We start from the raw sequence: 12,432 nt of genomic DNA on the forward strand, positions 1-12,432 counted from the left end.
GGGGCCGAGCCTTCCCTCCATTGTGTGTGATTGGCTGGCGCGCGGCGCGGGGGCGGGGCGGCGTGTGTTGGGGGATAGCCTCGGTGTCAGCCATCTTTCAATTGTGTTCGCAGCCGCCGCCGCGCCGCCGTCGCTCTCCAACGCCAGCGCCGCCTTTCGCTCGCCGAGCTCCAGCCGAAGGAGAAGGGGGGTAAGTTTCCCCGTCTGCCCGCTTCCCCGGAACCGAGCCCCGCTTGTCGTCAGCCCCGAGCCGGGCCCTGGCCGTGCCGGGAGGGGACCCGTAGCCCCTCCGGCTTAGCCCACAAACTTTTTGGCCCAGAAATGGAGGTAAGGAGCGAGTTTTCCTCTTCCCTCTGACGGCGGCGGCTCCCCAGTCTCTCGCCGCCTCAGCCCAACAGCAGCAACCGCCGCGGCGCCGAGCCTGCTCTCCCTCCTCCTCCCCGCGCCCCTGGCTCCTCTTTCTTCGGTGAAATCCCGCTCGCTGCCCCTTCCCGGGACCCCAAACCTTCACCACGACCCGCGCGGGCCTCTTAACTACCGCCCCCGGGCCCCAGCCCCCAGTTTTCGAGCGGGAAAGGGGTGGAAATCGCCGCCGCTTCGCACCCTGGGGTAACTCGCTTTTTGCTGCCTCCCCACAGTTGTTGCTAAGCTTCACCATCTTGTCTCTCTTCTCTGGTCACCGACCATATTTTTTCCCCCGTTTCTCTCTTCCCCATTTCAAAAAAGCAAGAATTTTTAAAAGAGGGACATTTTTTTCCCTTTTTTGGAGAAGCGGAAACTTGATGTATTTGAAATGCAAAAAAACTTTTGCATTTTGGAGGGCGGCACGTGGCAGGGGATAGGGGTATTTTCGAGCGATTTGGTGTTTTGTGTCTTTGGAACGGAATCCGATACGTTTTGCGATTGTTTCCATTTTGTTCTGGTCTGGGAGGCGAGTTGGTTCCTGCTTGAGGCGCTGGGAGCGAGGTGGGCAGGTTGGGGGACCCTGTGCAGAGGGACCCGGAGGAGGCAAAACCAAAAGTTTATGTGGTGCTTGGGGTGGACCGGTCGGCGGATGTCGTGCGTTAATTAAAGCCTGGGTGCGGGGCACTTCATTTCACTGCGAAGCCTGTGAAGACTGGACGCGAGGACGCGGCTTTGTAGAATGCTCGCTGGTGGTAGCTGTTGTTCCTCTCTTGTTTTTTCGAGAAGCCTTTTTGTCAACATAACTGTAACGATGCAAAACCAAGAATATTTTCAGATATTTACAGCAATCCATCAACAGCCAGACGAAGGGGGGGGGCAGCCAAAGTCGGGGGGGGGAGGAAGACCTTTTTTTGCTGTAATTTGGCTCGACCTTCCAGTGGTTTGTGGCTTCGTTCTTTTGACTTGTTTGTGGATGGAATGTTTACAGACATTTCTAATTTCTACTTTAATTAAATAAATTGGATCAAAGGCTGTTCGAGATCTTTTTGTTTTGCCGTTTGTCGCTCAGAATTGGCATTTTGAGAGGTGATTGATATTAATTGCTAACAATTTTCTAGTACTCTAGTTTGTTTTAAGAAGATTTTGGGTAGACGTAATCTGCACCCTTTCAAATTATATAACAATACGAACATTATTTTTTATATTGATCATAATTTCCAGATATGGGGAGGGGGTGATCGTGGCAGGAAAAGTTGTATGTTTAGTAGTTGCATATGGTGATTTTTGATTTTTTCAATGCTGGTAGGTAAGTGAGGAGGTCTCTGTACCATGGCTCGTACAAAGCAGACTGCCCGCAAATCGACCGGTGGTAAAGCACCCAGGAAGCAACTGGCTACAAAAGCCGCTCGCAAGAGTGCGCCCTCTACTGGAGGGGTGAAGAAACCTCATCGCTACAGGTATTAAAAAAACAGGGAAAAAATGGGACAAAGTCTCTTTGGTATGTATCCATATAGTTTAACAAAAAAAAGGATAATAGGAAAAGTTTTTGCTTTAGAGAGACTTTTATTTTTTCATGTGAACACTTTACTACTTAAATATATGTACTGTATGATCATTTATATATAACGTTTAGTATTGGGTTTTGAAGTCATAATCTGACCTACAGGTCTAAGGAGACCTAGTACTGATAATGTTAATGGGGTATATTGACATTTTAGTTAACTATTAGTAATTCTTTAAAAATAGTTACGTGTTGCTTTCTTGAATACACTTTTGAGGATATCTTTCCTAGCTTTTGGCAAAATAATAATTTAATCGAAATTGGGTGTTTTATAAAGTTCCTACCCCCTCGTTTACTTGATTAGCTTATTTCCTTCTGTATTGGCTTTTTTGATTGTGAACTACCTGAGCCACTGTGTTGTTGAGGGCATCTGCCATTAGAGGGCAGAAGTTGCCCAGACTTAGCCTCCGCAGATACTACGATTAACTTAAAAGCTCATACAGTGGAAGAAGTAAGTCAGAATGAGAGGTAAATTTCTTGCTGACAATTAGTAAAAAAAACTTTTCCACGTGGAAGGGACACTGCACAATCGGGTGTATTCAGATTTAATAATTCATGAGGGATGAACTGTAGTCAGAGGTATTCTGGGGAATAGAACTTAAATGCCACAAGTATATTTTTAAATGAAGTTCATTGGGTTGTGTTCGTCATCTTTAAGGGCTCTTAAGATAATAGAGGGTGTAGGGAAGGAGAGTGGTGCTAAATTGAGAGGAGCCAACTTCTTTTTTAGCCTGACAGCTAATACCTTCCCAAGGTTTATATACATGAATAACTTTTTAAAATGGAAATAAATAGGGCTTTGATTAGCTTCTTGCTAAGAATGCATTTTAATTTCATGCTTTTTGCTTTAAAGGTATTGTTACTCTTACTCGATTTGAATGTTTACATCTTAAGTTGATCAGTGAAATTTGATACTGAAGCTGAAGAATTGTTGGGTGGTTTATTTTTTGAAAAATTACTGCATTTCATTAAAGCTGCCCACTTACCTTTTTGTGCTATTTGTGTTTTTGGTAACAGTTTCTTTATTGTTAATTTTTTAAAGGCCTGGTACTGTGGCGCTTCGTGAAATTAGACGTTATCAGAAGTCTACTGAACTTCTGATTCGCAAACTTCCCTTCCAGCGTCTGGTGCGAGAAATTGCTCAGGACTTTAAAACAGATCTGCGCTTCCAGAGCGCAGCTATCGGTGCTTTGCAGGTAAAATGGTGGGTGGGGACAACTCAAGAGAGTTTGTATTCCTGTCGTGTACCAAGAACAGTTCCAAATTGTTGCATATGCTTATATCATTTAATCACAAGCCCATCAGGTAGTTGATATCATTACTTCACTGTTGAGACTTCAGAAAGGTTGAATTGCTCAAGGTCATACACATGGAAAATGGCAAAACCGTAATTTGAACTCATTTGACTCCACGGCTTAGTGCACATTCCATTATACCATTTAAAATTTTGAAACATTGCACTAAAAACAATAAAAATCCTCTGGTTTGGTTTATGGATGCTGCAGGACATTAAGAAGAAGTTGAGGTTAGAGGTCTATATTTGTAGTAACAATTTCAAACAACAGTGCCTAGAATAAAAGAAATCTGTCTTCAGGTTGTGAAGAAACATATAGGTAGAGCTAGGATGGGAATAGGCAGTATTAAAGAATTATGCATTAAGATGTAAAAGGATCAGTGAATGGAGGATAGGATTGGATTGGCAAGTTGGGGGGAATAGTGCTTAAAGGTGATACTGGACATGTAAAGGGGCCGAGATTTGCCTTGTGGTTTCTTTTTTTTTTTTTGAGATGGAGTCTTGCTCTGTCACCTGGGCTGGAGTGCAGTGGCCGGATCTGAGCTCACTGCAAGCTCCGCTTCCCGGGTTTACGCCATTCTCCTGCCTCAGCCTCCCAGTAGCTGGGACTACAGGCGCCAGCCACCTCGCCCGGCTAGTTTTTTTGTATTTTTTGGTAGAGATGGGGTTTCACCGTGTTAGCCAGGATGGTCTTGATCTCCTGACCTCGTGATCCGCCCGTCTCAGCCTCCCAAAGTGCTGGGATTACAGGCTTGAGCCACTGCGCCCAGCGCCTTGTGGTTTCTTAAAGGGGATTAGGGATTGCCACTTAAATGTGGAGCATATTGAATTTAATCTTCATCTCTAGCATGTCAGGACTTAGAGAAATACTGTTCTAGAGATATTTATGTATTTGAGATACTTGTTGTTTAAGACAAGACCAAAACTTGAAATTCCTGCAGGATACTTGGTAAACTTATGTAGACGTCATTAACATCAGTCGCTTAAGTAACCTATTTTATGTTGTGTAGTTGGATTCTTTAGATGCAAGTATCCCAGAATACAGTAAAACTGCCACCTCCATCAGAAGTTTGCAGTTGGGGGTTGTTAAAAATGCTGATTGCTAAGCACCATTGCAGACCTGAATCAAACACCCGGAGGTGGCAGGGAGGCATCCAGAATCTAAGTACACTCCATTGGAGGATTTTCAAGGCTGCTGTTGCTGTGCCGGGCTTTTGCTTTATATGTGAGAAAGATATGATAGGTGGATTCCACCCTGAAGTGTAATTGGTCGAGCTGTTTCTATGGTTAGTCTAAACTTCAGTTGATTGGTGAATTCCAGGAGTAGGCATCCATTAAATTCTCAGTTGCTGAAATTTCAGCTACTAAAATCTTCCATGCTTTTACTTAAAACTTTATTTTCTGTTTTAATAGCCGATTATCTTCAGTTCTTATTTATTACTAAATACAGAAACGTTACTAAGATTCGTAAGCATTGGTACAAAGCTGCCAGTATTTTCTAGTTAGAACTGTGCTTAAAGAACACTATACTGTACTTGAAAAGTGTAGCATTTTTTAGCTTAAATGTCAATACAGCCTTTTAAGTTGAATTTATTAAACAATCTGGGTAAAAGACTCATCTCTTTAAAATTAGTCACGTGAACTTCCATTGTTACTATTGCATACTTGTCATTAAGTTTGGTTGTATTGATTTTAAGCAAAATGTTCATCTCTTCTGTTCACAGTTCTCCTAGTGTTAGCTCTTTATTGAAAAAAGTGATCTTTGTTAAGCTTTTGTGCTTTCTGTTTTGTTTCTTTTTTTTTTTTTTTTTTTTTTGAGATGGAGTCTCGCTCTGTTGCCCAGGCTGGAGTGCAGTGGCGCGATCTTGGCTCACTACAAGCTCCGCCTCCCAGGTTCACGCCATTCTCCTGCCTCAGCCTCCCAAGTAGCTGGGACTACAGGTGCCCGTGACCAGGCCCAGCTAATTTTTTGTATTTTTAGTAGAGACGGGATGTTAGCCAGGATGGTCTCGATCTCCTGACCTCATGATCCGCCCGCCTCAGCCTCCCAAAGTGCTGGAATTACAGGCGTGAGCTACCATGCCCGGCCTCTGTTTGCTTTTTTATGCATATATTTTAGTTATCTTAAAGATACAGAGGGTGGGCCAGGCACTGTGACTCACGGCTGTAATCCCAACACTTTGGGAGGCTGAGGTGGGTGGATCACCTGAGGTCAGGAGTTCCAGACCAGCCTGGCCAACATGGTGAAACCCTTCTCTACTAAAAATAAAAAAAAATGAACTGGGTGTGGTGTCGGGCACCTGTAATCCCAGCTACTAGGGAGGCTTGAATCACTTGAACCCGGAAAGCGGAGGTTGCAGTGAGCCGAGATGGTGCCGTTGCGCTCCAGTCTGGGCAACAAGAGCGAAACTCTGTCTCAAAAAAAGAAAAAAAGATTGGGAGAATTCGTTAATGGAATAGGGTAACAGAAGATCACAATTGAAGTAGAAATCCAAAGGTCCTTTGGTTTTGGCCTTAGAATTACACACTTTACAACTAAGGATAGGAGGTAATCCAGTGAGAGAATGGTAGACGAGAAGTTAGTCTCAGTTTGCCATAGATAATCAATAATTGACTTACTTAAAATATAGTCTTTGCCTTTAATGTCTGAACTTGAACCCAAATATCCTTATGTTAAGTGGACAGTGTTGCTTTGAAATGGTAAAGAGCCAGACTTTGAATATACTCAAAATGTCCTAAACTAATATTTTCTTGTAGTTTTTTTTCTTTGCCATTAACTCAAAATTAATTAAGTCAGAAATTAGTGTGGCAGTCTTTAATTCCCATTACAGCCTTAATGTTTTAAGGGACTTTGGGTTATTTGTAGTAGAATTGGAAATGTATGGGTCATGGTCAGATCCTCTGTAGGAGTTGAATCTCCTCTCAGAGCCGACCAGGCACAACCTTTATATAGTAGCCAAGTTCTAAGACAGCAGTGAGAGCCCCAGCTAGCACATGCCACATCTGATTAGTTCTAAGTGATCACTCTAGAAGGCTACCGGAATCATGGTACCTGGTGGTTTGCCCACATAGTAGCTTGTACCGCATTCCACAAAAGCATTCTAGCTTTCTGTAATCCCGAGGTGCCAGGTTAAGCAAAATTAAACTGTTTTCTTTCCGATACAATAGCTGATGTGCGTTGTGAGCCCCTAAGGAGGCTACAATACGCCATTTTTTCCAGGATTTCTACCCATTTCTAGAATATCTTAAGAATGAATCTCTGAATATTAAGGACTTTTGCTTTTAATACCTGTAGATTAGGTAAGATGCCAGGGACTAATTGCATAGAATAGAAACATTTTTTAAAAGTAGCAAATATTGAAAATCTACTTGAGGACAAGGCATTTTGAGTATAAAATGAGATTTCTTTTTTTTTTTTTTTGGTTACGGAGTCTTGCTCTGTCGCCCAGGCTGGAGTGCAGTGGCCGGATCTCAGCTCACTGCAAGCTCCGCTTCCCGGGCTCACGCCATTCTCCTGCCTCAGCCTCCCGAGTAGCTAGGACTACAGGCGCCCGCCACCTCACCCGGCTAGTTTTTTGTAGTTTTAGTAGAGACGGGGTTTCACCGTGTTAGCCAGGATGGTCTCGATCTCCTGACCTCGTGATCCGCCCGTCTCGGCCTCCCAAAGTGCTTGATTACAGGCTTGAGCCACTGCGCCCGGCCAAAATGAGATTTCTATGAAGTAACTTAAGGGCACCAGAAAATGGCTGATAATGCAAGGTCAGTGTGAGTGCCAAGGAACTAGGAGTTCAGCATTGCCTGCACTGGCAACAGGAGCAAGAGACGAGTATGCGATTTTCTCCTTCATGGAATAGTCTTGAGCTGGGCTCTAAAGGGTAGATAAGTAAAGACTTAGTAGTTAATGACAAATGCTGGAGAAACACACATGAAAATAGTTCAATTTGAATGAAAGAAACTTGTAGAAGAGTAGTGATAGTGCTAAAAAGGATGAAGCTGTAAATGTGAATGTACTTTTTTTCTGGAGACAGAATCTCACTCTGTCACCTAGGCTGGAGTGCAGTGGCGCAATCTTGGCTTACTGCAGCCTCCGCCTCCTGGGTTCAAGCAATTCTCCTGTCTCAGCCTCCTGAGTAGCTGGGACTACAGGCAAATGCCACCACACCCGGCTACTTCTTGTGTTTTTAGTAGAGACAAGGTTTCTCCATGTTGGTCAGTCTGGTCTCAAAACTCCTGACCTCAGGTAATCCGCCCGCCTCGGCCTCCCAAAGTGGTGGGATTACAGGCGTGAGCCACCGTGGTGCCCGGCCTGGAAATTTTTGTTAGAGTAAAAATAACAACTTATAAGACTCTTTTCTCCCTTAATGTATCTTGAGCAGAGAAATAACTTTTCCTTATAGAGAAGGAGAGCCAACAAACCTATTATTTCATGTTCCAAATCCAAAACTGTTGGATTTATGGTTATTTTTTAAAATGGTAATTTTTGCATTTCGGAATGAGTAAGCAGACCAGGCATGGCGGATCACCTGAAGTTAGGAGTTCAAGACCAGCCTGGCCAACATGGTGAAACCCCGTCTCTACTAAAAATACAAAATTAGCTGGACATGATGGTGCATGCCTGTAATCCCAGCTACTTGGGAGGCTGAGGCAGGAGAATTGCCTGAGCCTGGGAGGTGGAGGTGGCAGTGAGCCAAGATTATACCACTGCATTCCAGCCAGGGCTACAGAGCAAGACTCAAATCTTTAAAAAAAAAAAAAAGCAGATGTTTTGACTTAAAGATTCTTCAGCTTTTCAGACAGCTATAAGTATACTAACAATTTGAGTTATGAGTTAATTCTAAGTGGAAATGCCCCTTTTTCCTCTTCACAAGCTAAGTATCAATGAGTGATTCATACACTGTCATTTTTGAGTGGTAGTAGGAATAAGATAACTTGAAAGGATCTTACAGTCAAATGGGGAAAAACATCAATATTAGTACTAGAGGGCAACAAATGCTGTTACAAATTGGGGTACATAGAGGAAGGTACTTGGTAGAGGACAGGGGCACGTCTCCTGGGCATAGATCAAAGTATATAAATAAGGAACTGCCAGACTGGGCACGGTGGCTCATTCCTGTAATCCCAGCACTTTCGGAGGCTGAGGTGGGTGGATCACGAGGTCAGCAGATTGAGACCATCCTAACTAACACAGTGAAACCCCGTCTTTACTAAAAATACAAAAAAATTAGCTGGGCATGGTGGCGGGTGCCTGTAGTCCCAGCTACTTGGGAGGCTGAGGCAGGAGAATGGTGTGAACCCGGGAGGTGGAGCTTGCAGTGAGCCGAGATCTGGTCACTGCACTCCAGCCTGGGCGACAAAGGGAGACTAAATAAATAAATAAACAAAAACTGCCAGGCAAGGTGGCTCACGCCTGTAATCCCAGCACTTTGGGAGGCCAAGGTGGGTGGATCACGAGTCTGAGACCAGCCTGACCAATGTGGTGAAACCCCTTCTCTACTAAAAATACAAAAAACTAGCTGGGCATGGTGGTGCGTGCCTGTAGTCCCAGCTACTCAGGTCACAGGCAGGAGAATCACTTGAATCCGGGAGGCGGAGGTTGCAGTGAGCTGAGATTACGCCACTGCACTCCAGTCTGGGCAACAGAGCAACACTCCATCTCAAAAAGAAAGAAAGACAGAAGTAACTTATGTAAGTTCTGAAATCAAAAGTACTCTCATGATAAAACAGGTATAAAAGGGAAGGCAGATGAGAAGCATGTGATAAAAACCAGTTCACCATATTATACTACTGGATAAGGCAGAGGTTCACATACTGTGTGAATGGGATTCAGAGTGAGACTAGGTTGGGATGGAGTATTTGGATTGAACATGATTCTGCTTATAAGAATGAGTGTTAAATTGGATTTCTTGCTTTATTTGTGATGTTTCAGTTTATTAGAAATCATGTTACCATTAGAAAAAGTGAAGTTTCCTAGTAACGAAGTAATTTGACTTGTGTAATTTCATAAAAGACTTAAGCTTTTGTTTTTTTTAATAAGCTGCTTTTGAGCTTTGTCTCACAGGTTTTATAAATGTAAGCATTTGGTAAAATTGTCACATTTTGCCAGTCGGTTTTTTAAGGGTATCAAAAACCTTTTTGTTTTAATTCATATGTAGTTGGGTCTTAACTATTGGAAAATAACACCATCATAAGTTTTTCTTCATTCCTTTTGGCAGGAGGCAAGTGAGGCCTATCTGGTTGGCCTTTTTGAAGACAACCAACCTGTGTGCTATCCATGCCAAGTGTAACAATTATGCCAAAAGGACATCCAGCTAGCACGGCCGCATACGTTGGAGAACGGTGCTTAAGAATGCCACTATTGATGGGGAAACATTCTCATTCTCAAAAAAAAAAAAAAAAAAAAATCTGCTTCTTCCTGTTATTGTATCTGAACCGTAGATATTTTTTTTTCCATGGGTTCAAAGGTAGCCTAAGTATATGATTGCCGAGTGGAAAAATAGGGACGAAAATCAGTCATTGCAGTTTTCCATTTTCCAATTTGTGTGTGAAATTTTAATATAAAGCAGAGGCGTAAAGCATTAATGCAGTCAAAATGTTTCAGTGAACAAGTTTCACCGGTTCAACTTTATAATAATATAAATAAACCTGTTAAATTTTTCTGGACAATGCCAGCATTTGATTTTTAAAACAAGTAAATTTCTTAATTGACGGGCAACGTAAATGGTGTTTGTTAGCATTTTATCATACAGTAGGATTCCATCCATTCACTATACTTTTCTAACTGAGTTGTCCTACATGCAAGTACATGTTTCTAATGTTGCTGTTCTCTGTGCTGTTCCTGTAAGTTTGCTATTAAAATACATTAAACTATACCTGCTTTTGGTCTTTATTATCAGCCTTGCCCTACAATTATATTCAAAATAATTTCAGTATTAAGTGCTTTAATAGTCATTTTATATCTGAGACAAGACTTACTGAGAGATGAGCAAAGTATAGACTTGGTGGCAAAAGGAAACTGGCTGTATTTCTGATTTTTAGAAGCTTGCCACTACCCAGTGGTCTTAACTCTTTGGATATATTGTCTTCTGAACCAGTAATTCGAAAAGCTAATCAACAGGATCACCTGGAAATAGTGGAATCTGTAAGTAGATTCAACTTTCATGAATGTTTAAAAACAAATGAAAGTGTGTGTAACAGTCTTAAGCTCAAAAATCAATGCATTCAAGATCGGGCTATTTTAAGATGCTCTGTATTAACCCTGAACTTAAGCATTAGTAATTCTTAGCCCTGTTTTATTTAGTATTGGTATGATTAATGTGAAATGAGGATAATTAAACCTTCTAAGACTTTGAACACATCCCATTAGTTTTAACATTTGAGTGTTTGAAACTGCCCTGGAAAGTGATATGAAATGTTAGTAACTATGCCAAGAATAGACTTATGTCAATAAGATACAACATTGGGCTTGCCTTCTTACTGCTCTTAAAACATTTTTAGCCTTAACTTAATCTTTTGACTGTAGGTGACTACAAAATTCTTTAATGGGAGAATTAATTATTTTAAGAGCCTGATTTTATTATCATGCATCCTAGTTTTCAGTGTGATCTTTTGTATATACTTGTACAGGGAAGTACTGGTAACACCGTACTTTCTAAATATAAGTTACTAAAAGCCAATTATAGTTGAATGTTCTCTGTTCAGTTTTTCAGTGCAAAGGACCAAGTGGCCTTTCCATGAAAAACACTTCAGAAGAAACAGGTGTCTCCAGTAAGGGAGGAAGTTAATGTTACCTGCTGGAATCTGATAAAGACCAGTTATTTACAAGTAGACGATATGGTTGGTTGAGTTCCTGGAATCCTAAAATCTCAAAAGGTCTTAGTGCTCTAAAAGTCCTTTTTTTAAATTGCCCCACGAAGTGGTTGTTAACAATCCCTTGTTTAAACAAAATTTCAATTTGTTTAAACAAATAGTACTATGTGCTCACTGTCCAGGTGTAATACAGTAAGTTGAACATTATAAAATGAGCCAGATAGAAAAAAGCATAGATAAACTTGGCACTCAGTGTATGTACACAGATGTCTGGTCAATTTATTGAATTTGTCTCATACAATGCTATGTTAATAATGGGAGTGTGTTCTTATATATTCCTATGAAGTAGGTAACTTTACTATTTACAAATGAGGCAGCGGAATTTGGGAAGACATTTTTAATTTACTAGGACCTGACCAGTATGCATAGTAGTTCTGAGCTCAGGGCTATCCTTTGACTCAGGTGTAAGTGGATCTGCCAGCTCTTTAATCCCTGGGTTAATGCTCAGTAACTGTTCAGGCTGATAATCCTCTTTCCTATGATGCTTCAGAGCTGCTATATGACAATCCCACCCAGAAAAAAACCTAGAGTGAATTGGAATTTGGCCCAAAATGTATGGAGACTAGCTAGAATCATCACTTTGTTTCAACTTTTCAATAGCAAAGTAAATAGCCAATAAACACTAAGATTCCAGAAAAGTTCACTAAAGTCTAAGTTAACAGATGAAAAACCCCAGAAAATTGTATTTTAAGATTAAAAAAATTTCAGGTAAATGTCTTAGGAAAATCGGGAATACTATGGAAGAATCTTTAGGAATTTGAAAACATCCTCTTAAGCAAATGGGGGGAATCTCAGCTATTATATTACAAGTAGGTGAGTAAGTGCTTGAACAATGCCCAAGCTCTTGCCCTTTTTGACAGTCCAGAATCTTTTAAGAGGAAATACATTCAAATTTGCAAATATATTGAGGGCCTGCTAAATGCTGAGGGTGCAAAAGTTTGCCCCAACTCAAAATTTAACAACTATGAAGTGGGTACTGTTTTATGCCCTATTTTACAGGTAAAGAAACAGCAAATGAAGGAGGTAGACTTTGTCCCCATGTAGGCTAAATCGAAGGCCATTCTCTTAAGTGATACATAGAATAAATTAGAGCGGTTAATTTTGCCAGGAATTGTAGAAGTTGAAGTCTTGGCAGTAGTAGAAACAAATGGGGGTTGGGAGGAAAGACAAAATTAGGATTGCGGGTGATATTTTAGAAATCATAAGAAAAGCCTGTATGCAGTCAAAACCATGCTGCTCATCACCTGCTCAGTCATAACCTACCCCCTTTAATTCCACTGTCATCACCTATTCCTTTAGGCTCCTT

General features: G+C 41.5%; 1 protein-coding gene across 1 annotated transcript; it reads left to right on the top strand.

Annotated features, from left to right (window-relative positions):
- Window positions 1-64: 64 nt before the first annotated feature.
- Window positions 65-9,601, top strand: H3-3A (H3.3 histone A). Its single transcript, XM_017887029.1, has 4 exons — window positions 65-190; window positions 1,712-1,862; window positions 3,009-3,162; window positions 9,473-9,601. The coding sequence occupies exons 2-4, from the start codon at window positions 1,735-1,737 to the stop codon at window positions 9,542-9,544; spliced, it is 354 nt and encodes a 117-aa protein (XP_017742518.1). The 5' UTR covers window positions 65-190; window positions 1,712-1,734; the 3' UTR covers window positions 9,545-9,601.
- The last annotated feature ends 2,831 nt before the right edge of the window (window positions 9,602-12,432 follow it).

The sequence above is a fragment of the Rhinopithecus bieti genome, unplaced genomic scaffold (genome assembly GCF_001698545.2).
Source record: "Rhinopithecus bieti isolate Rb0 unplaced genomic scaffold, ASM169854v2 scaffold_15336, whole genome shotgun sequence".
Classification (NCBI taxonomy): domain Eukaryota; kingdom Metazoa; phylum Chordata; class Mammalia; order Primates; family Cercopithecidae; genus Rhinopithecus; species Rhinopithecus bieti.

Coding starts and splice junctions, on each gene's coding strand:
- H3-3A (XM_017887029.1), top strand. CDS start 1,735: ATGGCTCGTACAAAGCAGACTGCCCGCAAATCGACCGGTGGTAAAGCA. Junction 1,863..3,008: donor AAGAAACCTCATCGCTACAG/GTATTAAAAAAA, acceptor AATTTTTTAAAG/GCCTGGTACTGTGGCGCTTC. Junction 3,163..9,472: donor CAGCTATCGGTGCTTTGCAG/GTAAAATGGTGG, acceptor TCCTTTTGGCAG/GAGGCAAGTGAGGCCTATCT.